Source organism: Elaeis guineensis, chromosome 2 (assembly GCF_000442705.2).
Source record: "Elaeis guineensis isolate ETL-2024a chromosome 2, EG11, whole genome shotgun sequence".
Taxonomy (NCBI): domain Eukaryota; kingdom Viridiplantae; phylum Streptophyta; class Magnoliopsida; order Arecales; family Arecaceae; genus Elaeis; species Elaeis guineensis.
The window spans coordinates 117,224,068-117,245,811 of record NC_025994.2 but is presented as its reverse complement, the minus strand read 5'-3'; the positions used below and the strand labels follow the sequence as shown (position 1 = coordinate 117,245,811).

The following is a 21,744-nucleotide window of genomic DNA, read 5'->3' as shown; positions in this document are numbered from 1 at the left end:
TACTGTTGAAGTCGACGCACACGGGTCACGGTAATAAGCTAGTATGGCCAATCCACTAAATCTTCTTACAGGAATAGGAACCAAAGTGGAATGGATTGGAGTAAAAATGAAAATAATTATATTTTCTGACATTATTTAATTCATGATGGAAATTCAAATCAAAATAAAATTTAAATACCAAAAAAAATATAGATTGAAAGTTGAAAAATTGGAGCATCTTCTATGATCTCTGATCAAATAGTTGGAATAGAAAGTGCTCGTATCCATTTTTATTTCAAGGTCCAACTCCACTCCCCTAAAATGTCTCAAATTAATGGTGCCACCGTAGCTTTTTTTAGGATTAATCTAAGTTTCTGAGAGTCATCTATAGCTCAAGCTCCACCATCTTGATTGTGCCACCATCAACTGTTCTCCGAGTCTCGCAAGACCGAGTCTGATAGGCTTTTCTCAGACTGCTCTTAATCAATTATTTCAGGATATGCGAGCCCCACCCTTTATATTGGGATTAATGGAGATGAGAGAGGTGGACAAACTTAATAATGCAGTCTAAATTGCTTTGTCCTTTAGCATGAAGCAGGCCAAGTAACAATTACACGGGACCAAGAAATCTGTCCAACGGAAATTCACAAAGGGGATTAGAAGCTTATGGATTAACTATGCATAAGACCTCCTTCGGAAAGAATAGTCAAAATATATTATCTAAATTTTTTGATTTTATATAAATATTCAAAATTTTTTCAGCAAATAACTTTTACAAAACTAAATACATGTTTACATCGATCCTCCAAAGCTAAATTCTTATATTGCCAGTATTTGAGCTCAATTTTTTTTTTCTATCCCAAACTATGCTAGTACAGTTGATTGTACACACAATAGAAACTACTTGATTCAGTTTAAGTACAGTGCAAATATTGAAGCCTTTCCATTTTCTTCTTGCAAGTATAAGCTGTTTCCTATCAAATTCCTGAGCGATTGCAGACAATACAAGGCATACTCCTTATTTTCTCCTTAAAACAATACAATTATTTGTAAAACCAACCCGGCAGACACATGCTTGAGGACATATAAGCTTTTTCGGCATAATACACATGATGCCTATAATAGACATTGTAGTCTACTTCTGATAGAATAGATTACAACAAAAAGAGATGAGTACTGCTATCCCCCGAGCTAGGTGATCTATTCACAGAATTAACGACCAAGAGGAGCAAAAGAGTCCAAGTAATTGTCTCCATATCTATGTATTCATATGGAGGTGGCTGCTTGCAATATGCACGAGAACGTTCACATTAAGTGACGGAGAGAGTTCCTCTTTCCTCAAGCGCTCCACTGCAATCTATTGGGTGTAATCTGAATGATGCTTGCTTACTAGGGAATGATGAGGACATTCTTCTATACTGTGGACAGACACTGAGGTATCGACTGATAGCTCATCCATCGAAATGCTCTGCAATTGGATCTCATGGAAGATTTTTTCCGAGGACTCGGATCTCAATTCCTCACTCTTGGGGTTTATGTGCTTCATAGATGGGATGGACACCGGTGTTTTCCCATCTAGCATGCTCACAACAGTGGACATTGTTGGCCTAAGAGTCGGAGATGGGTTGGCACATAAAAGAGCCAAGTTCAACATCTGTAGTGCCTCTTCTTTTGAGTAGTTCGAACCAAGACTCGGGTCAACAAGTTCAAGCAGATTTCCCTGCTCTTGTAAAACACAGGCCTGCAGTGCATTTAGAGGAAAAGGAAATATATATATATATGAATACTACATGCACATCTGACAATAGAAAGCAAAATACCAAAACAATTCCTTTAGAAGGAGAAATATTCTTATAGGAGACCAAAGAATGACTATATTTAAAAAAAAAAAAACTTTTGTCACCTTAACTAGATGAATGATGATAAAATATCATAAAGATGACAATTTAAGATTAGTGATGAGAAAGTATCATAAGGATGAAAATTTTAGTTCAGTAGCTTTGCTGAAAGTTAGTGAACTGACATTTGTCTCACAGCTCTTTGCTTAGCAACCAGAGGTTCTGGGTGAAATACCTAGTGAGTTGGTCTAGTGGGTCAGTCGATGCAATGATGGTATTCTAGGGACAGTTTCCTATCCAAGATGGGTCAAACTAAACTATAATGCCAGGAATACCCTGAACTGGATTAATAATTTGCAATGACTCCAATAATTAAGCCTATTTGGCTGCCGGGAGAAAACACAGAGAAAAATTAAGGTATTTGAGACACATCTGGCACATAAACATTGTCTTCCATTATCAAAATCCACTCATATAGAGGGAAACCAAGTCGCAGACGGCTCGGAAACGTGAGATCTTACACGAGGGGAGTGGTTAGGATCAAAGATTTTCTTCCTGCTTTTATGTTTAGAAGTGTTGGATTTGACTGCTTGTAATCCTGGGAAGAGGTTTGCCTCTTCCCTTCTACCACCAGAAATCCAAAAGAAATCTTGTCCCATAATTTTTTTTAGCCTTCGGTATTCCCAAGCGGATGCTTTGGAAGGACTTCTATACTAGGTAGCTTTTATCATGTTTCTTGAATCTCATAAATGGCCATCAATTCTAACTCAAAAAATAGAAAAGACCGTCTAATTAGGAGGCTTAGATGGCTGATGTTATTATTTTTTTGATCTGGCCAAAAAGCGACTAGGATCCGCTTGAGAGATCACTTCATAATTTTGCAGTACTGCATTGACCTTTTGGTCAGTTACTAGATTACAGTGTTGTTACCAATTCCTGACAAAACATAGAAGCAGTACTTCCTACTTACCCGATCCAGAAGATAAACAAAGTCCTCCTTTGGTCTACGTGTGTTGCATATTCCACTAACAATCTCCAATGTGACAATTCCGAAGCTATAAACATCTGCTTTGTCTGTCAAATAACCTCTCATGGCATATTCTGGAGCCATATATCCTCTGCATGATTAAAGATCATGGCCACACAATTTATGAAATACTAAATGTATACAAGGACTGCCAACAGGCATCTCAGCTAGTCGCAAAGGTCTCAAGTTCAAAACCAAAGTGCTAGCAAACTAAGACCAGTCGATATCATGAAGTAAGATTTTCATACTTTCACCTAATAAAGATCATTCACTACAAGGGGACCAAGAAGATGCAGAAAGGAATGCAAACAAAAATGAATCTTATTCAGAGCTGTGCGCATAGACATGCAAGCATGTTCGGAAAATCTGAACTTTTTTTACAAGAAAACAAGAAGGTCAAATCAGAAGATGGTCAACATACATGACCTAACAAAGTATTCACACATGCATGCAAGTGCACAATATCAAAATTATATATTTTATTTATAAATTATTTCATAAACAGGTTTCTTTCACAGGTTAACACTCTTTACTCTTTGATATCTTTATGGAGTTTATTACCTACCTATTTGAGAAAAATAGTGGGACACCACCAAGTATATGATTGGAAAAGGCAAATGACAGGATACAAGGGACTAGTCAAAAAGGGAATTCAATGCCAGGGAGAACAGAAGACACAAAAACGAGTGAAGTAACAGAGAGCCGCAGAACGCTGGGAAGTGAGGGGCATCTACCAGGTGCCTACCATGCCATCAACCAGGTAAAACTTCCCTGAGAAGAAAGAAGCAAAAATGTATAAACTCGGGCCTCAAGCAAGAGAGATAGACAAAAACCCCAGCTAACTTGTCCTGGACCTCATGAACAGAAAAAATAGGGAAAAAAAGGAGGAAACGAGAACCAACAAGAATTACTAGATATTTTGACGAACTCTTTCAAATTGTTATTCTAAAATCCTGACAGGCCAACTTCAGTTTCACTACATGAACAATAAATTTATTAAAATGCATATGAAGAAATTGTTCGCTTCCTTAATCAGAAGCAAATTGTTAACTTACAGAGTTCCTGCTATTCGGGTGCTGATGTGTGTCTTTTCTTCTTCATCAAGTTTTGCCAAACCAAAGTCAGAAATTTTTGCATTGAGATCTTTGTCTAGTAGAATGTTTGTGGGCTTGATGTCTCGATGAACAATCTTCAACCTTGACTCCTCATGAAGATATGCCAAACCTCTTGCTACTCCCAAGCAAATCTTATGCCTTGTTTGCCAGTCCAATTTAAGTCGATTTTCTTCTGGACCTATTGAAGTACATGCCCTTATTATTTTTCTCTGATGAAAACAAGTCGTCAAAACAAACAATACAAATGACAAGTGGCATTGAGTGCAGGATGTTAAGAAAGTTCGACAAAAGAAGCACTAACCAAATAGAACACTGGCTAGACTATTATTTTCCATATATTCATATATCAACAGTAATTGATTTCCTTCAATGCTACATCCATGAAACTTCACAAGATTTGGGTGCTGCAAGGCTGATACCGTGCCTATCTCATTAACAAACTCACGGTTCCCTTGTTTAGACTTCGAAGAAAGTTGTTTGACTGCTATCAGAGAACCATCCGGCATCACACCCTGAAACATGATAGTTTCCTTTTAGGATCAAATCTCTACAAAGAGCAACATCTAGAATTTTTATCTACCAATTACTAAAAGTCATAAAAAAAAAAAAAAGAATTTATCCAGGAGGGAAATAAAGCTATCAATTAAGTGAGCTTATATATACCTTGTAAACTGGTCCAAAGCCACCTTCACCAATCTTATTTGCAGGATCAAAGTTATTAGTCGCAGCTTTGATTTGTTTTAAACTGAAGCAACTGGTCTGCAACTCTAGTTCCCGAAGTTCTGTATGCATAGGTAGTGATTTAGAAACTACTAAGTTTGATATGTGAGTTAATAATGCTTGGCTTTCGGAGTACTTAATATTGGAAATCAGTGATCGAGATGAAATTAGTTTTTCCCATGATTTATTTTGCTTTTAGTTTTCTAAACATGCACAGAGTCTTCATAAGAAAAAATTGCAAAGAGAGATAATATCTAACAATTATTTTTAAATAAGGCTCTAGATGAACACAATCACCAAGTCAAGTCTACATATTTCTGGTATGACAATCATATTATGAGGCTTCTACTAGTAATAACCGTCATGAATTTCATACAAACAACTCAGCCTACCATGAGATTATATCATATTTCATTGTATGTCAGTGTAAAAAAAAAAAAGAAAAGATCTAACATGGTACTTCAGAAGTAGTTTGATGAAAATAATTGGGGAGAACTAGCCCCAACTATGTGTGCATAGGAATAAACCTAAAATAGCTAATTTTATAAGGATTAATTTCAAATGGCAACAAAACCTGGTGCTAATTTTCACTTTCTAAACGGCTGAAAGTCAAAAAAACTTTGATTCAGTCTCTGGATTGTAAATCACAGCACAGTATTCTTAGCAAGTCATAAGAGGTGGTGCCAACAAAGTCTTCTAGTTGCAATCTTGAAGCCACATGGCCCTTGTTGAAAATAAGTGGTTTTTAATAATTACTTAGAAGACTTTAATAAATCATCATGTAAACTGAGGCTTTACTATCTCACCATTGTTTGCAGCATTTTTTCTTCTAAACCAAAGCCATAACAAGATTATGATCAGCAAAATGACAATGCAAGAAGCAGCAACTATGCCCAATATGGCTCCAACAGATAGTTCTCCTGTATCAGGCTTGAAGTCTACAAGGAAGATATGATCAGACCATCATTATACAAGTAATTCAAAATGGACGGAGAGAAGGCCGTTTTAAGGGCTTACTTGGTGTAACTGAAATTGCACATATAAGAGGTCCATATACACCTTGTTTAGGAATAACGGTTGTCCCTTTTCCAACCCATTGAAAATGAATTTCCAGAGTGCCATCTACAACAGTAGTAAAGGACTTAATAATTTCCCTACCAGTCCCATTCGCTTCTTTTGCAATATTGAAGTCATGCAAAACCTTCTTGCCCTGCATAAATTAGCACCTTTGTCATGCAAGAACTGTTATTTCCATGGTCTGCATATTAGCAGCCAATGGACAAATAAAACAGAAACTAAAGCAAAGGGTTGAAGAAAAATAAATCAAATAAATTAGTCTTATGTGTTAATATTGGCATTGCAGAATATAAATATATTTTTCTCATATGTTAGACATACATTTTGCTCAAAAAAGGAGTATTGACACTATAAGACAAATACCATAACATATAGAATATTTACTAGGTTATGTGAAACAAAAGAAACATGAGGCCTGAAGATTGTAAAAGTAAAAACAGTGACCTGTATCGATACGTCAAATAAACGCCTCCCAACACTGAAGTATGTTTGGTCATCAGTGAACATAATTTCAGCAAAGTGAAGATTAACTGTATAATTTCCCTTCTGTAAGCAAAGACCATAGTATTTGAGGGAGAGAGGATTCATTCGAGCAGTCGTGTACAGTTCTGGTTTAATCATGTTCAGCACTGATGCATTAGTGGCAATGTAGCTTTCATCCTCATTTTCCACGAAGTCTCCTGTACTGCTGTAAGCCCATTTTCCATTATCAGATGGAACATATGCTGATATACCTTGTGTTGATTTATCAGCTTCATATTCATTGCCATCAATGACCACACTATCACCACCACAATTTATGAATAAGTTGTAGTCTGCATTGATTGAGAAACATGATGACAGTCAAACATAAATATGGTTTTGTTTGGACATGTTGGCATATCCTAGTAAGGTGAAACTAATGCTTCAAAGCTGTTGTAAAGGAGAGAGACTTTCCAGGTCAAAGCACTCACTTGAGGCTTTTCCAGAACAAGGGAGATTCCTCCTTAAACATGTCTTTATTCTATAGAAGGAAGAAAAGTAGGAAAATATACTTAGGTATGGTTTAATGCTAAATTGAAACATTAAGAAGAAATATTGGTTCATAAAAGAAGGGATGATAAGATATAAGAATTTAACGAATCATTATCTGTTGATGAATAACTGGAAACCAGATTCCTACAAGCAAAAAAAAAGAATTAAGAGAAAGAATAAAACAACTCCTAGTAAAACTAGGTGATTAAAAAAAGGTAAAGATCTGAAGAATCTTTACACAGTCCCTGTGCAATCGGATGGTGCTGGTGTTCCTGTAAAAGAGTTATAGGAAAGATCCCTGCAATTTTAAATATTATAAAATGGAGATGAATTCTGTAAACTAAAGAATTGCCAATTGCCATAAAGCAAATGAAATGCAGCATAGAAAGATCTAAAATAACATATAACATACAGGTGCTTTTGGCTAGTCAAGATCCAATCAGGTATGGTTCCACTTAACTTGTTGTTAGTAAGGTATCTACATGAGAAAAGAGGTGGATATGGGGGAAAAAAAATCAGAAACATAAAATATAAGGGTTACGAAGCTGAATAAAACTTAATTATAGTAATTGTTAGTAGTATCAATACAACCAAGTTTATCTGAGCTGCTTACATAAATTTTATTTCCTGTAAGTCCTCAAAATTGCTTGGAATTGCACCTGTCAGGTTGTTGAAGCTAAGATCTCTGCAAGAAGGAAATGTTTGTTTCCATGTTAATAACTTGCATTATCAGTTCTCTTAGTAGCAGATGGTGAAACATAAACACAAGCAGAGACAGAGAGACAGGACCCTTTTTTAGTTCTTTCATCAACAGATAATGATGAAAATGACTAAAGAATCTAGAAGTATTTAAGGGTAGCATCTAGACAAACTCACAACACATGAAGATTCGTCAGCTGCCCAATAAAATCAGGAATTCCTCCAGATAATGACAAGTTCCTCAACACCCTGCAATAATATGCATATTCTGAGTTGAGGAAAAGAAATAGTCTACATCAATATACATTACTTCTCTCCACAGTGGTTCGATTTTAGTCAGACGTACAATTCTTCCATGCTTTTCATATTCTGCAATGGAGGGAACTTTCCATCCCCTCCTTTCCAATCAGACACTCTCCTGCAATCCCAACCATTCATAAAAATTAACTAGCTAGAAACAATCAAACCAATCAAAGATTCGAAATACAGAAAATCAGTGATACAGGTCATACATCTCAGTCATAGATTCCAATGTCGCGAAGGTGGGAGGGAATGGTCCCTCCATCAACGTTCCTTGCATGTCTCTGCAAACAAAAAGGTCATGTTTCAATTCACTAATCTCAAGGCCAAGATTGCAGAGACACTAAAATGATTAACATGGGTGAGTAGTAGTGGTAGTACTCACAATTGTTGGAGTTTCTTCCAGTTCGCTATGAAGCTAGGAATTTTGCCGGAGATTGGATTGCCATCAATTCTACTGCATAAAAGAGAGTTGGAAAATTTTAGCATTTACCTCAATTCATTAATTCAAAATAGAGGTCTCTCTCCCTTTCCTTTTAACTTCAAATAAACAGGCTTCTGAAGGCGGTAACCTATAGAAGTTATTCAAATGAACAGCATTTATAGCCACTACAGCAACCATCCAAAGGAAGAGATTTGTGACGTACAAGTCTGTCAAGTTCGTTAGATTGCCAAGCGAGTCCGGCAATTCTCCGGTCAAGTTATTTGATGAAAGTGTGCTGCAAAAGTGGACAGAAAGAAAGCAAAAAAAAAGAGAAGGAATATTACAAAACAACAACAAAAGGACATTAGAAATTTAACGTAGCCTCTCGCTTCTTTTGATGGGTTAAAATTGTGAGAGGACTCTCAATTGGGCATTGCCCTTGAGCTAGCCCTGTTAACGATTCTGCCGTGGTTACTTTCCTTCTGTTTGTAGGGCGCCTATAAATACCAGAAGGGGAACAACTTGCATCTGTTCATCATCCTATTGAAATGGTGATGATCTTGTCACCAGTTCTTGAATACAAGAAATTTAAGTTAGCCCTTGGATAGATGAGAAATGGGATCTTACAGTTGTTTTAAGTTGACCAGGTTACCAAGGGCCACCGGAATCGAGCCTTGCAGCTGGTTATCTTCCAACACCCTGTCATGCCAAAATTTGGAAAACAATTTACAGAGAGAAGGGTAAGAGAGGAAATTAGGATGCAGGGAAGAAGTACTACAGCTCCTCAAGAGTGATGATTTCTCCAAGTTCACTAGGGATCCTCCCAGAGATTCGGTTTCCCAGAAGAGACCTGCATTTATAGTAATAGTGAGTACAAATATACACATGTAGAGGGAAAAAAATTAATTATAATTCCTTTTCTCATTCTCTTTATTTCTAAAAAAGATTTTTTTTTTTTCCTTTTGAAGAAGAAGAAGAAAGGGATAAAAAAAGTTTACACTTTGGTGAGGGGAAGCGAAGCCCAAGCACGGGGAATGGAACCATTAAGATAGTTTCGTGTAAGATCTCTGTTACATAAGCAAAATAATTTCATGACTTCGATATTCCATCACCATCACTGGTCCTGCTTCACTATTACTCTGTATACTTACAGCTCTCTTAAGAAGGTAAGATTAGCAAACTCCTCCGGCAGAACTCCGGTCAAGTTTTGACCCTTGAGTAGACTGAGAACTCATAGGATGCATGCAGTGTGATTAAAATAGGAACAAAAAAAAAAAAATGAAGCAGTAGCAATCCTTGTCCTACGAAACTATAATGTTTCTTTGCAGAAGAAGTCAACAGATTTTTGAGTTAATTTTCCACAAAGGATTAGATAGACAGCAGTGAAAATGAGAGATCTTTTCCAAGCAAACGAGCGTACATGCTAACCACGTGGCATATTTTGTGGTGGTGTTGCAGCTGCAGGTGACGTTGCTGGCAAACGCTTTGGTGCTTGCAGGGACCAGCCACCCTGCAGTTTTGCTACAGGGGTCCGCTGAGAAGTCCCACTTCTTCCCTAACTCGTTGCCAATCAACCGTAATGCGGTGACTGCAGTTCATCATCATCATCATCATCATTTCATATACCATCTCTCTTTTTTATGTTCAGAAATTAAAATTGGCCAAGCCAAAGCCCAATTCTACTACTAGCCAATACCCAAGCTGTGCATGGGATAAGCTTTTCCACAAGAGATGAGCACCTGGCTAACTTGGAAAACATAATTTATTGTATCTCAGTCTCTACATTGCATTAGAAGATTGGATGCCCCTCCGGATACAATTTTAACTCTCTAAATTCTAGTGAAGGTAAGATTTGAATCCAGATGTTTTGGTACAACCATCATTACACATCCATTATGTAGTTTGTTTGAGATTGATTTTTGTACTAGAAATTTAGTTCGATGGAAAGTGGGCTAAGAGGGCCCACTTCGTCGGAGCGGCCTCGGATCAGCTCTCCCGGATCCATTTCGGGCCTGCATCAAGCTAAGGAGATAACTACATTAACTATAAGAGGAGAGCATGGATCTCCTACGATGCCCAAGCTGGATCATAGAGTGCTGTGTAATCCTCGTAGCCAACGTACGTTTGGAGAGGGGATGGATGGATGACCATCAATAGCAGGAGGCCAGAGGAACAGGATGGATTTTTTTTTTTTTTTTTTTTTGAAATCAAAATAAAGGAAGCGAACTGCCTCCCCCAACTTTGAAAATTTATCAGGATCAGTTCATTACCATACAATGAATCACTTGTGAAGATAGCAGAAATGAGTCATAAAAGGAGAAGAAACCGTAAACGTAGATAATGGAGTAATTACCTTCTTCCTCAACCAGCTTCTGAGCTCCACAACCGAGGTCATCAAAACAGTTGAAAACTAGCAGCATCAAGAAGAGGAGAAGAGAAGGAAGACGATGCAGAGGAGCGGAGAACCGCTTTTCAGCTTCTACCATTATTACTCCCATCTCCTGTGTCTTCTTCCTCTTCGCGTTCCTCTCTAGCACATGGAATTAATACATGACTGATGTAGTAGGAAACCCTAAACACTACGCAGCGGAAGGCCAAATCGCGGGGGCCACCTTGTCTCGGTATTATTCATTTGCGAAGAATAGCCATAGGCTTTATTTTTTGTTTCCAAATATAGTGACGAACCATACACTTCGAAGACTTTCAGTCGGGCGTCTCGTGACCACGTGGTTGGTGGTGAAATTTAATTCTCCAAGTGGCACATTATATCCAGCAACGCGTTGGCGAAAATAGGGGCGGGCAGTCGGCACTATAAAATATTATATGGAGCCGAACTTCTATATTGCCACATTTTTCTTTGGTGCCCAGGAAGACGAAAGGTCAAAATATGGATAAAGCTACATCAATGGAGCATGTCAATTTCATAATTTATAAAAAAAAAAAAATTATAGGCATCAAGAGAAGCTACCCACAAAAAAGAGCATAAAAAGAGAGCATTTATATTCTTTTTTTTTTCTTACAAAGCTTCGCCCATCTATCTTCTGAAATCTTTTTTTTTTGAATTTTTTTTCTCTAAGATCTTTATACTTAAGGGTCCATAAAATTTAAAAAATAATATATACATAATTTATTATAACAAACAAAGCTAAAAAATAATATATTAATTTTAAAAATTATATATTTATTTATGTAGAGATATATATTAATTTATTAGATAACTAATTTGTTTGATATATCACGTGGCTATATAGTATATACTAATAAAAATTATCTTCTACAAATTATTTATCAATTTATTTGAAGATATATATTTGATCATTACAGGATATATATTAAAAAAAATTATAATATATATTAGAAAGTCAATGAATATGTATCATCTAGTCATATAATATATATTAGTGAATATAATATTTTAAAATTATATATTAATTTATTTAAAAATATATATTAGATTGCTAAATGATTAATTTATTAAATAATGTCATCTGATCATATACTATGTTCTGATGACATTATATTTTAAAAATTATATATCAATTTATCTAGATATATATATCGATTTGTTAGATGACTAATCTATTTGATTTATATTATCTAACTGTATTATATTGAGACAAAATATTTTTTTAAATAAAAAAAAAATATCACATGTGATTTTTTTCATATATTTTTTTTTAAATCACGAAGCTTGTGATTCTATTAGTTGAAGGAGTTTTTGGTTATAATTTTTTTTTTATAGATCCAAAAAATATGTGATAAAATGAGAAGCTTATGTTCACATTACATGCACCAACATTTCCGTGCACCATACTAATCACATGCTCTGAGAAAGTGACTGTTACTCGGCCATATGTAAACTTATTTTGGAGGTATTTATTTCTATACCGGAAGCTACGACAGATAATAAGTTTTAAAATTCACAATATTAGACAACAATTGTAAATTAAATAGTACCTGCATATATTAAGCTGATCTTCTACGGTTCTTAAAATAACATAAAATTCCAACTATTCATCCATGATCCCCCGTTAAATGCTCTGCATTTAAATTAATCAAAAAATCAAAATTTTATCAAGAAAATGTAAAAATGAAAATTGTTCGCAGGAAAGTATTCAAATTCCACATTAAAAAAAAATGAAATTAATGTAAGAGCCGAGGTGGTGCATGGTCTTAATTGGCGGTTGAAATCAAGAACTATTCGCAGCTGATCGCTATTGGTTTACGTTTTCTGATACTGGCTTGTCAATGGACTTGTCAACTACTGATAATTTCTCACTCCAAGATTTCAGTTCTTATGAGGTGATATTATCGCTGAGCGTAGAAAAGGAGCCCAAAAATATAATTTTTTGGGTCATGGTATTTAGACTCGAGCCAGCTGCATCAAGTTTACGTTCTTGTGCGGCTTTGATGACATCATAGACAATCAACTAGTTGAGCTTCGAAGATGATATGCTCACATTCACCCCAACTTTTTTTTATTTTTTTTTGACTTGCTTGCTTATTTATTTATCTGTTTTAGATCGAGAAGCAGAATGCTACTTCTGGTAGCATGCAACTTTTTCTCAACATTATCTGCAAGAAAATGATAAAGGTATATAGATATAGATTCAGATTGTATTTTCATGTAAAAAAAATATTTATTTTTCTTCATATTCTAACTGTTAGATCATATTTTGTACAGTTTTTCAAATATATTTTAATTTTTTTGATCATATATGATAAAAAAATAATATATATTTTGGAAGCTATGTGAAGCATAATCCAATGATTACGTCATGAGAATGGCCAATCATTTTTTTCGCAAGAAATATATTATCGGAACCCATGAAAACGTCGTTGACTGGAATAGGAACAAAACTATGTATTCTTGTGCAGGCAATTTGCTGGCAAGTTTGGTTACCCATCGTTTTCAACGGAATAAGGCGGAAGGAATAAAATACAGGAGGCCGAATGGATGGCTTTGAATTCCGGGTCAACGTACGATGGCTACCAGTAAACCACTGGGAGCAATATGACCAAGAAAAAATAAAAGAATGCATGTGCTGTTAACCAACTGCATCCAGATGCGGGGGACATGTGAATGCTGATGGTGGGTAACTTAGGATATTTATTTGATATTTAAATAAATCTAAAAATATTTAAATAATTTAATAAATATTATATTTTTTTTTTTGATAAATATCTCACTATATGCACAGCAGAGAACCATTTTCAAAAATATATTGGCACTTGGTACCAAGAAAGAGCTGAGAGGATGATTAGTTTTATAAATCATGAGTTATTTTAATTTATTTGATATTTTTAAAAATTTGAATTGTATCTTTCGTGCAGATGATTGGATATTTTTTCATGATATAATCATTGGATCATATATTACATAAATTTTAAAATATTTTAATTTTTTATTTTTATTTATCTATTCAGATTTCAAGTAAATATTACGCAAATTAATATTACAAAAAAAGAATCATTCTTGGCAGGAAAGATACAAATGAAATCTCTCCCTGAGATAAGATTTGAATCAATATATTTTAATCTATTGGTTGTTATACGGAAGAAATTAGTACACTAGTGAGGAATTAATGGCAACATTCGAGCTACGAATAAAAATGATGAGTGTCGCCATTAAGAATACCTCTCATGTGAATCAATTTGCCAAGTTCTAGTGTTTTTTAAAAAAGAAAATGAGATTAGCTATGGACGATTTGATAAGCCAACTACCTCAAAGTATGTTAAGAACCCTTTTCAATAATTAATTTATAACTTGTGAGTAGACGGAGAAAAACTTGTTAAGGGCTGGGGTCAGGCAGATAAAAGTCTGACTCGGCAATAATTTTTATTTTTCTTGTAATGTTTGCCCCTATTTGCTTTATTTCTATACTTAATTTGCAATTATTGTAAGTTGCTAGTAATATTTAGTGATTCATAATTCGCATCTTAAGGTACTTTAAAAATTAAAAATTATCAAGAAGTTTGAGGCCTGGCCCGACGCCCAAAGCCCGAGTGAGGTCCTTGTTTGGCCCTCGAAGGTAGGCCAGGTTGAGCTTGGCCTAAATTAATGATATTGACCTTTGGATGAAGTCCAATCTACCTCAGCCTACGAACACGTCTGATCAGAGAGAGCACTAGATCCAGCTCTTCACTTTCAATTTTATTGGGCACCAATTCCACCTAAATTTATTGGCCGTTTTGAAGCCCAAAACCCCACAATAATTGATGACCACGAAGAGATAGAGAAATTTACATATCCTAAGATGTTGTTGCATCATCGGTGGGTGGAAGCTAACAAAAATATCATGCACAAATGGAGAAAAAGTAGGTAGAGAAAAAGACATCGGAGACCCATTTGCTAGTGCATGCAGAACTGTTATAGTTTCTTTTTTGATATTTATATTCTGATTTTTTAGATATATTCATATTAGATTATATGAGTTACCCACTGTATTAAAAAATAAATAAATAAATAAATTGGGCCTGAAAATGATTGGGCCGAATTATTTTGGACCGCATCTAGCATCACATATTGCATTTAAATCAATAAGAGCCTGTCTGAGCCCAACTTAGCACCACTAAATACACAAATTGGGGAAAACTCCAAAGCACACTCAGGTTGCCAAGTTTGCATTGGGTCCCAGACTTATGGGAACATCTGGTGGCCCGATAGAATATTGGCTCTTTAATCCTGCATTGGCATACACGAAAATTGAAGTGGCTTCATGTTCGCGAGGATTTCAAAGCAGCATTTATCATGCGTCCTAACTCCATCCTATCTAATAAATAAAGAATGAATGCCTAAGCCTCCACGTTGGGTAGGTTGGCACAGTGCTTCTCTTGCAAAAAGATGAATCCTTCCGGATTGATCGTAGGAGTCTCATAAGAAACTCTGCTCTCTGAGAACTTCCTTAGGAAGAAAGATATCGACGACGAGACAAACTAGCATAGCACCTAACACTAATCTAACGAGAACATTCGGTCCATCAAAGATAGAGAATTCCACTGCCATCCCTCCAAGCGATCATAGATCCTTTGAATCATTGAATTGCAATTAGAAACTTGAGGTTGTCTTTTTCAGAATAGGAACCCCCAGATAATGCCAGGTCTCTTCACATTCTTCTGCTCCAAGGCATTTTTTTAATAATATGCTTTATGTTGACATCAATCTTAAGGCTGATTTAATGAAGGATTTCCAAATATTAACCCATTATCCTGAAATCAAGCAATATTTGTCAACTACCCTTCGAAGCACAATTGCGATCATCTAAGTTGCTTTTGCAATTAGAAGATGATCATCTGTACACAATAAATGTGAAATTGGCCTTACAAATGGAACGGACTGATACATAGAGAGGCGTTAGTAACTGACGTTCAAATTGAACAACCTAGTCAACGCATCTGTACAGATAATAAACAGACATAGGGATAATGGGCAACCCTAGCATGAACCGATTTTGGATTGAAAGAATTCCACAATAGTGCCATTAATTAACAAGGCAAAAAAAGGCCCTTCAAGGTACACTTTAATCCACCTAGTTCACCCATCATGGAATCCCATTTGCATCATGGTGTACCATAGAAAATCATATTGAATATGATCGTAGGCATGCTCTATATCCATCTTTATTTTCATAAGGCTCCTGACTTTCGAAGCTCTCACCAAATCATGTATAACCTCCTGCACAATAAGATAGAGAAAGAGAGACGATAAGGTTGGAGTAGATGGGAAGATATTTACCTTTTTTGTGAGCCAGGGTTAAGATATGAGCTAGAGCACATTAATCATTCATCACTAAGGGAAAAAAAAAAGGGGGGGGGGGGATAGAATGGAAGCTGCATAAATGAAAAAAAAAAATGATGAAAAGAAAGCTCTTTGATTTTGGGGTGAAGCTTTTCTCTTCAACATCACTTTTCTTTTGTGTTGGGCTGTTTTTTTTTTTTTTTTTCTATTGGAATTTAGTGGTTAGAGTCTTGGCCTTCTTTGGTCATGAATTTTGGGAGACTATTGAGGCTTCCTAATTCAAAAAAGACAATCCCGTTTTGTACCCAAAAAAAAGGACAATGGAGTGGTGGACCATGGATAGGATTCAACGTATTAGAATCTGACTTTTCTTAAATTGGCAGGTTGGAAAATTAGAAAGTGGAAAGAGTCCTCACATTTACAAATCTTAAAAGGCTTTGATTGTACGAGCATGAATCATGAGCTGCTTAGAAAATTAAACCAAAAAGCTTTTTTGCCTTGACTGATAGATGACATCAGAAGCAGTTTTTTTTTTTTTTTTTTTATCTTAAATAAGTCGCTGAATTCTAAACTATTTCACTAGATTTAAGCTAAGTAGGGAAACTAAGACCCAAGTGATAGGGGGTGTTATAATAAAACTTAAAGAATTACTAAAGTGATATAAAAGATTAAATATAATTAACAAAATTTTATTATAAAAAAATTGTAAAAAATATATAAAATATCAAGAAATAAAATGTTCAAATCTGGAAGCATGTTGGACACTATCCTAAAGTGCATTTCCATCTTTCGTACAGAAAAATTCAAGAAAACCATCCCAAGACACGATCAGGATTCTCCGCCTGTGATACGACCATGGGAAGTTGATAAAAATTTTTTCAGCATGCACAAAAATAATTACAAAGAGAAAAGACTTAAAGAGAAAAAGTCATAAATAAGAGAGAGAGAGGCTTAGATAGAATGTATCAAAATCAGATTTCCAGACGGTCCTTTTATAACTATCTAATGTGATCGTTTATGACTGTTTATGGCCGTTTGAATTTTTATTGACCCATTAAGATTTTTAATAAGAAACCTAACAGTCAGAACCTTTAATTAGGAGCCCAACGATCAGAAATTAAAATCATAGTAATGAAGAAATTAAAACATCTAAATGATAAATTAAAAAACAAGGTTAAAATGCTTAGAAGAAAATTTTAAAAAAATTTTGAGTTTTTCTTTTTCTGGATTCCCTATAACAATTCCCCATAAAACTCAAAATTTTTCAAAAATTATAAAATAAAAGTAAATATAAATATAAATTTTAAGATATTTATACTATGTAATGGGTAAGGTGTCTTTATAAGATAACATCACTTAGTGTGAATAGTTTTTATCTGAAAAAATCGAAGTGAATCACATCTTGAACTATGTTTCTTTAATCCAGACTTTAGTTACCACATACATAGTACATAATTCTCTATCGCGAGTTTGTGCATTAGTGACTCTGTAAATATATTTTGATTTTTCATGAGAGTTACTAAAGAAAATCTATATCTAATATTTGGCCATATACAGATACTCTTATATGGGCGAGCCTCTCCATGAATGTATGTAGTGTCAAGTCTCGAGAATACCTCTCAATTCTCGTTTAGAGATAAACTCTTCCTAACTACAACATAAGAGTGTTAATTACCATAGAGATAGGATGAAGTTTATGACTCCTATATTAAATAAATCATATGTGCTTCTGACTAATCAATCATTTTTATTATCACACTGAACTTCTTTCAAGAGATCTCCTATCACAAAGATGAGGTTTTCACTACTGGAAGATCCTTTGTAGACTAAGCCATATCCCTTTCGATGGCTTTAGAATCTTAGTTCCATTTAAATCTTTTGTAAGACAAATTGATCAAAAAAAGTTTAGAAGTTTTTCACTTCATAGAGAACAATTTTAACCTGAATGTTGACTTTGCAACTAGACTCTAATTAATATCCTAAATCATATAATCTAAGGTTTGAAATATCAAGTTCAAGTGCTAAGCATTTTAGGTCTCTAAATATTTTTTTTTTTTTATTCCAGCATATCTTCATTTCATTCATGATTTAGTCGTGACCCTTCTCAACGTAGTTCCAAGTTATCTCATTCTATGCAGAAGGATCTATAAGAATTTCATCACATGATTCTCTTAAGGCAGATATATCTTGATTTTTAAATGAAGATTTCCATCAAAAACCCAAATTGTAAACACTTGGCACCCGACCTTTCAAAGCTCTGACATGAATATGTTGCCCAAAAAAAAAAAAAGTTCTGACATGAATAATCTATAATAACGAGGAAATACAGAAAAAAACGGATGGAATATTATTGTGAACAAAAAATGAATGGACAACCTATAATTGTAAAAAGTATTGGCTAAGATAAAGTAAGTTTCTCAACCGTTTCTCAGTTAAGGTGATGCCATGGCAGCCATCAACGTATACGAGCTTTATGTGTTCATACAGTTGCACATGATCCAATAAATCACAGTCATGGGCCCTGCAGGAGGAGAATTATTGCATGAATCAGGTCAAAGTAGACCACCGCAAATCTTGGAGAAAATGCACGGTGGATAACACACAATCAAAAATTCACGTGGCGTGTTATCGATTTGGTGGGATCCATTTGGATCTGTCCAAGTAATAATTAGACGGACTGGCCGACTGATGCTCGATCGGCAGAAAAGTCCGTACAAATAAGTGGCCATGCACGGGTTTTAAAGGGCTGACTACAGCACTATAATTTTACGAGATTATTTCTATTTTACAATTGCAAAAATTTTATAGCTGATTATGTCTTTTAACAATAAAAATTAATTAATTCCTGATTTTTTTTCTGCATTCTTCGATGTCAAAAACCCTCTCCATCCATATGGGTCTCATAGAACAGAAGAACAAGAAAGATGATGATATCCAGATATCAACCGCCCAGGTAGATCAAATGATACAAAATTCTCCAGATAAGGAAAAAAAAAAAAAAAGGGTCAGATCAAAATTAAGAGACAACGGAGAAAACTACAGGAACAACAAAAGAACTTCTAAAACACTCGAATGTAAACAAAATTCAGAAAACTATCAATATTATTTTGTGCAATATCAGTGAATATCAAGATTCATCATAAAAGGTGCCAGGAACATTACAAGCATTGTCCTTTCACTGGCTCAGTAGAAACCAGGAAAAGTGTCTCGGCATAAGATGCAGGAAAAACAAAAGAATTTTTTTTTATGCCATCACATATATATTTCTATTACTAAACACATGCTTTGAGAGAGTCAACGGACTAATTCTACACAGATTCTCAAGATATAGTATTTATGGTTTCAGTTCACTATGAAATTATACTCCAATACTCATAGAAAACATAAAGACCTAAAGGTCAAGTATATTGACAATAAACAGTTAACTACTTATTTACCAAAAAAAAAAAACAGTTAATTACTTAACATTAGCTAACAGCATGTGATGTAAAATATTTATTTTTAGAATGAAAAGAAATTTAAAAAGATGATATCATGATGCCAAGCATTCTCCGAAATGCCCTAGATACGAGCCATGAAATTTCTAAATTGACCATGGTAAACCCTTTCTTGGCCACAAAATAATTTGCAAGGGAGGACGCCGACAGCAATGGTATATTTAACCCATAGGATGACTAGTTTTTGCTTCTTCCGCATGGCAGAATCCCCTGCTCGTTCCTGATGTGCTGATTAACATGGGTAAAAAGTGGAATTGCAGCACTTGTGTGTGATTATTATTTTTTTTTTTTTCAAATTTAGTTTTGTGCATAGAGATACGCCTTGAATTGTTAGAACATGATTTAAAGAATTATTAATGTGATTTAAAAGATTAAATAAAATTAATAAAATTTTGTTATAAAAAAATTATAAAAGACTTATAAAACATCAAGAAAAAAAATATTCAAATATGGAAGCATACTGTCCTAAGACGTATTCTTATCCCTCATACAGAAAGATCTGGAAGAACTATCCTAAGATACGAACGGGATCCTCCATCTGCAAACACGATCGTAAGGACGTTGATGGAGATTCTTTCAACATACAGAAAAATAATTATAAAGAAAAAGGATTTAAAGAGAAAAAATTATAAAGGGTCAAAAATTAAAATCATAATAATGAAGAGATTAAAATATTTAAATAATAATTAAAAAAATAAAATTAAAATATTTGGAGAAAATTTTTTTTTAATTTTTTTTTTTAAGATTCCCTCCAATAAGGAGGCCATTTTAAGCGAACTTGGGGGCAAAGGATCCTAACATGTTGGTGTATCAAAGATTGCTTTCAAAAGTTTGACGGCTGTGATAAAATCCGTACTGATTTCTTCAAATCCTAGAGGCTGTTGCATATGTTGTTGGCTATCATCGACATATTTAGTTGTGTGTTCTGTATCTTTTCTATCTCTTCGGTTAAGTCCTTCATGTACCAAAAAAAGAATAAGTTTGGCGAGCCACAACATGTCCTTGCTCTAGTAGTGGAGTTTGGATACTCTCCACTTTGGGTTGGACTGAAAAAAATCATGGTTATCTATCTATATTAGATCACTAGATCTAAAAATAATATATGGTATACTGCAAGAATGATGGAGGGTATAGTCAATCATGGAAATGTCCCACAATGCACGGCCTCTCCAATTCAATCTTCAACAACAAAAGACCCCAAATTTTCTAATTTATTGCTACAAATGTAGGTAGAAGCAAACAAAATGGTTGGTACTCCTAATCTAAAGGTTCATTTGGTTTGTTATCAGAATCAAATCAAAATATATTAGAATGGAAATCATAATGGCTATATACCCTGACATATTTAGTTTATGATTGAAATTGAAATTGTGATCAAAATGAAATTTGAATATTAGGAGAGAGTAAGAATTCAAACATTATCTTTTTTTTGATAATCAGAATGAGAATGCGACTCCTCCCTAACGAAATGACTAGAATGAAAGTCACTCACTCATTTCAAAATCCAACTCCTGTCAACAAAATATGCCTTAAAACTCTATCTTTGTGGGATTAAAGATGCATCAGATCTTGCTTGGTTTTAATGTACGCAAATAGGCCAAAGAAGAAATTTCTTCTAAAAAATCAGCTTAAATATGCATAACACAAATATCACATGCAAAGTTGTTTGACTTTCTTTTCAAAGTATCTTAAAGTTACATATGAAAATATACATATTTATACATACATATTTGTATGTGTGCTTATAATCAACATTTTATTGGTGAAGTGATTATAAATGTGCAAATGTTCATATAGTCACATAAAATACTTTGTATATATGTTTACAAAAAACTTATTAGTGTATTGGCATCAACTTTCACTTAAGAGTATGAAGTTCTATTCAGCATTCGATTTAATGCATGCTTATTTCTGTGTGTATCCCCATGGATCATCGACGAAAAAAAAAAAAAAGAATGCAACTGTTATTTTTCATCTTTTACCTTAGCAATCAAGGATATCTCCTAGTCATCCAACTGCAGATCAACCTTCATAATGCCTGACTTCAACTATCACTTGGCTGTCCAAACCAAAAAGAAAAAGAAGACAAAAGGAAAAAAAAAAACTCTTTTAGCATTTAGATTTGCACTATAGAGAAGCCGGCACAATGAGTTCCTCTGTGGAGAAAATAATGAAGAGCGGATGTGCAGCCACTCGCTGATCCTATGGTGCCTCAGCCACTGGGTCCCGGTTGCATCCTTTACGTGAAAGAATGATTGATCTTTCTTTTGTGATGTCGGCCATCACGTCTTATACCGATTTCAAGGCAATCCAACC

At 34.7% G+C, this 21,744-nt stretch overlaps 1 protein-coding gene across 1 annotated transcript; it reads right to left on the bottom strand.

The window, feature by feature from the left end:
* Positions 1-898: 898 nt before the first annotated feature.
* On the bottom strand, positions 899-10,830 carry LOC105041309 (probable LRR receptor-like serine/threonine-protein kinase At1g53440). Its single transcript, XM_010918231.3, is given in 25 exon segments — positions 899-1,720; positions 2,788-2,935; positions 3,900-4,137; positions 4,261-4,471; positions 4,623-4,741; positions 5,486-5,617; positions 5,697-5,889; positions 6,201-6,571; positions 6,710-6,759; positions 6,876-6,914; positions 7,009-7,068; positions 7,183-7,248; positions 7,384-7,455; positions 7,647-7,718; positions 7,816-7,887; positions 7,982-8,053; positions 8,155-8,226; positions 8,417-8,488; positions 8,821-8,892; positions 8,972-9,043; positions 9,192-9,260; positions 9,345-9,416; positions 9,614-9,635; positions 9,638-9,781; positions 10,547-10,830. Coding segments are annotated over 25 exon segments (3,039 nt in total). The 5' UTR covers positions 10,692-10,830; the 3' UTR covers positions 899-1,336.
* Positions 10,831-21,744: the final 10,914 nt, after the last annotated feature.